Consider the following 3,430-nt stretch of genomic DNA (forward strand, 5'->3'; position numbering starts at 1 on the left):
GGCTGAGAGTTGACCCCAAAATGTATATCATCTGCAAATGGCTGGGATGTGTGAAAGAAACAGTCCTGCTGATCCAAAGCTGCAGGATCTCCATGACATAGGACAACAACAAGATAACCAGGAGGAGTTCTGGTGAGGATCTGATAATGATGGTGTCACAGAAGCCAGAGGCCATGAACCAGACAATGACTCATTGCAATGAACATTTGCAAGTGAAGATGTGAGGACAGAGGGTGGACATTTGAAACCTCTTTCAGGATTAAGTTTACTAGGACACCACTAAATAGGATTTAGATATTGAAGATAAGCGACAGCCACTTAGTGCCAGGAACACAAGTTGTATATTTATTGCATGTGTGTGTTGTAACAAGCAAAATGGGGCTTAGTACAAATCCATGACCCGTCTCAGAGAGCCGACTTTGGCATCCATTGCGCCCCAGTCGTGGTAGCGCCTGTAGTCTCCAGGCCTGAGCAGGTACTGGCGGCCTCGGTAGTTGGGCATCTCATAGAGGACCCAGCTGCCTTCTAGCACATGCATGGAGTAGATCTCGTTGAGGCGGAAGCAGTCGTGGATGCAGGAACAGTCTTCCGTGAGCTCAGACACAAGGCCCCGGTAGTCATCTCTCTCGTACAGCCTTATCCTGTGAGAGCTGGTCTGTTGTAAGGAAGACAGAAGAGGAGAAACAGCGATGTATGCGCTCAGAGTTGCAGCCTGCGTGCACAGTCACAAAACACGGCTGTCGGGCGAATCTGTCAAGTGTGCGTCTCCCCTAAGCCTACTCCTTGTGCTGCTGTTGTAACAGATTAGGAAATGCACTAACATAAAGCTGACCTGACCAGTGAACTCTTGTGAAGGAAACTAATACCGAAAGGCAGGGAGTGAAAGCATTTACTGCCCGTGGAACCAAATCCTACCAAGCTTACTTCGAAGCTGCCTTTTGTATGCATGATGTGCAATGATTTGGATTTACTTCGAGTCCACATAAATTTCTTTGTCTTTTCCTTTTCTTTTTGCTTTTCTTTCTTTCTCTCTTCCTTCCTTCCTTTCAGACAGGTGATGTAGACATTATCTCATGAAATTCTAGTCACGTGTTTCATAACAGACTAGTCAGTAATGACTTATTGAAAAAAACCAAAACCACACGAGTTGACACACATTGTTCTAGGCTCTAGGTGAGTGTGAGTGTATAGTGAAATAAAAAAACTCATCAATAAAATCTGACTAGCTCTAACCATTGATTTTGTCCTGAGAATACATAGATTCCCTCTTTCAGCATTTTTTATTGTGTGTTTAAGATGTATTTCTTTTTATTTTATGTCTGTAAGTATTTACCTGTGTGTTTGTAAGTTTACTACTTGAGTTGTGCTTTTGGAGTTCATGGGATTCCTGAGGACTGGAGTCCTCAGTTGTGAGCCACTTGTGGGCGCTGGGAACTGAACCCAGGTCCTCTAGAAGGGTAGCCAGTGCTCCTAACCACTGAGCCATCTTCCAGCCTTACCTTTCAGTATTTTTAATAACTAATACATAACATGAACTGTCATCACCATGCTACACAACGGATTTCTAGAACACAGTTCTCTCTAGCTGTAATTTTTCTTTTTCTGACTGTCATTCCAAACCTCTGGTCCCTGGCTTTGCCACTCTAGCCTCTAGTAACTCTCTCTCTCTCTCTCTCTCTCTCTCTCTCTCTCTCTCTCTCTCTCTCTCTCTCATTTTTACGCTGAGAACAGAACTCAGGGCTGCATGCCTGCTACACAGGCACACTACCGCTGAGGTAAATCCCCAACCCCGATCTTCATCCCTCCATGAACCTGCTGCTGTAGATCCCACATACAAATGAGAACTTGTGGCCTTTATCATTACGTACCTTGCTCCTTCCTTTTAGCACAGTGACCTCCAGGTTCATCCATGTCACCACAAATGACAGGATTTCCTTCTTTTATGGCTGAAGGGTATGTGCTTATTCAGCCAAGTTTAGTTTTAAAGGTCCTGTTGTGGTTTCTTATGTCTTAAAACACTAATGCCCTTAAGTAAGAAACAATATACTGCTTATACTGCTGTTAGGGTGTGTATACATGTTCGTTCTATTTAGCTGTAAGAGTCGGGCCTTGATTTTAGTGTGAGCATTTGTCAAGCATTCCTATCCTTGCTGAGAACATTAGAACAGAAATGGGAACAAACTGGCCAAAAGGAAGACCAGTGTTCTCACATCAACACGGCTGCAGCACTACTCACATAGGGAATGGAACGGCAGGAGCGAATGGAGTCGCTGAAACCCATCCACTGCTGGTAGTCGGGGTAGTCCCCGCGTCGCAGGAAGTACTGGTAGCCCTGGTAGTTGGGGCGCTCATAGAGCATCCAGCAGCCACTGTCCACGCGGATGGAGTTGCAGCGGCTGAAGTAGGTCTGAAGGTTGGGGCAGTCGCTGCTGCACTCATAGCAGCGGCCCTGGAAGCCGCGGTCCTCGTAGAAGGTGATCTGTAAAGGAGAAGGGGTAACAACACATGGTTAACCGGAAGGCGCATCCCCCACACAGAGGGGGCACTCAACAGACCTGGAGGGTTCGCCCTTGGCTCACCTTTCCCATCGTTGTTGACAGCAAATGGTCAGTGTTGAGTGTGATGGGGACAGGAGTGGCAGCTGATATATATACAGCAGGATGGCTGCTGTGTTGGCAAGAACAACACAAAAGGGGCCTGGGGGGTAATGTGTAAGGGGATTTCTGTGTTCTCTCGCTTTTTCATTTGGGATCATGGGGTAGGGGGCTCTCATTCTCTCTGGCATTTTCGAGTTGTCCTTACTAGCTCAGTGAAAGGAATTCAAGTCAGCAGAGCCATTATGACCTTGGAGACAAAGGGCGCGCTTCTCACCCTATGCAGCGCTCTAGAAATGCATTATGTACGCAGCGTTTCGCAGTGTTTGCCTATAGAAACTGCTGAGTGGAGGGTGGTGCCTCCGTTTGTGGGAGCTCATGAGAATCACACGAGTTCCAGAGCCACACTCAGGCACCAAGAGGCAGCAGCAGAAAAATAAACAAATTTCTCTAAATGAAAGACAGTTGCACGTCTTTACCTGTAGTATGGGGGTTTGATGTTTTGAAAACTTGCACATGTTTAAGATAAAAAGATTAGACCTGTGTATAGACTAAAATGTCAACCCTGGTCATCAGTGAATGGTAGGTAAGTTTATATAGAGGCCTTCGTTTTATTTCTTCCTTTTGATTTTAAAATTTTTAAAATTTTTCTATTATATATATATTTATATTATGAATTCAGCAGATGAAAGCAGTAAAATGAAATTTAAATGTGTGATGTTTAAGTTAATGGTTAAAAGCATATATCTATAATATATAAATATAAGTATATATGATCTATATAGCATATACATATAATTCTTCCAGGATTACCTTTTGTTCTTAAAACCAGTGCT

At 44.4% G+C, this 3,430-nt stretch overlaps 1 protein-coding gene across 1 annotated transcript; it reads right to left on the bottom strand.

Moving 5' to 3' along the window:
* Positions 1 to 322: 322 nt before the first annotated feature.
* On the bottom strand, positions 323 to 3,221 carry LOC116899459 (gamma-crystallin A). The gene is made up of 2 exons (XM_032901244.1): positions 2,237 to 3,221; positions 323 to 655 (listed from the first exon to the last, which is right to left on the bottom strand). The coding sequence occupies exons 1-2, from the start codon at positions 2,357 to 2,359 to the stop codon at positions 383 to 385; spliced, it is 396 nt and encodes a 131-aa protein (XP_032757135.1). The 5' UTR covers positions 2,360 to 3,221; the 3' UTR covers positions 323 to 382.
* Positions 3,222 to 3,430: the final 209 nt, after the last annotated feature.

The sequence above is a fragment of the Rattus rattus genome, chromosome 4, assembly GCF_011064425.1.
Source record: "Rattus rattus isolate New Zealand chromosome 4, Rrattus_CSIRO_v1, whole genome shotgun sequence".
Classification (NCBI taxonomy): domain Eukaryota; kingdom Metazoa; phylum Chordata; class Mammalia; order Rodentia; family Muridae; genus Rattus; species Rattus rattus.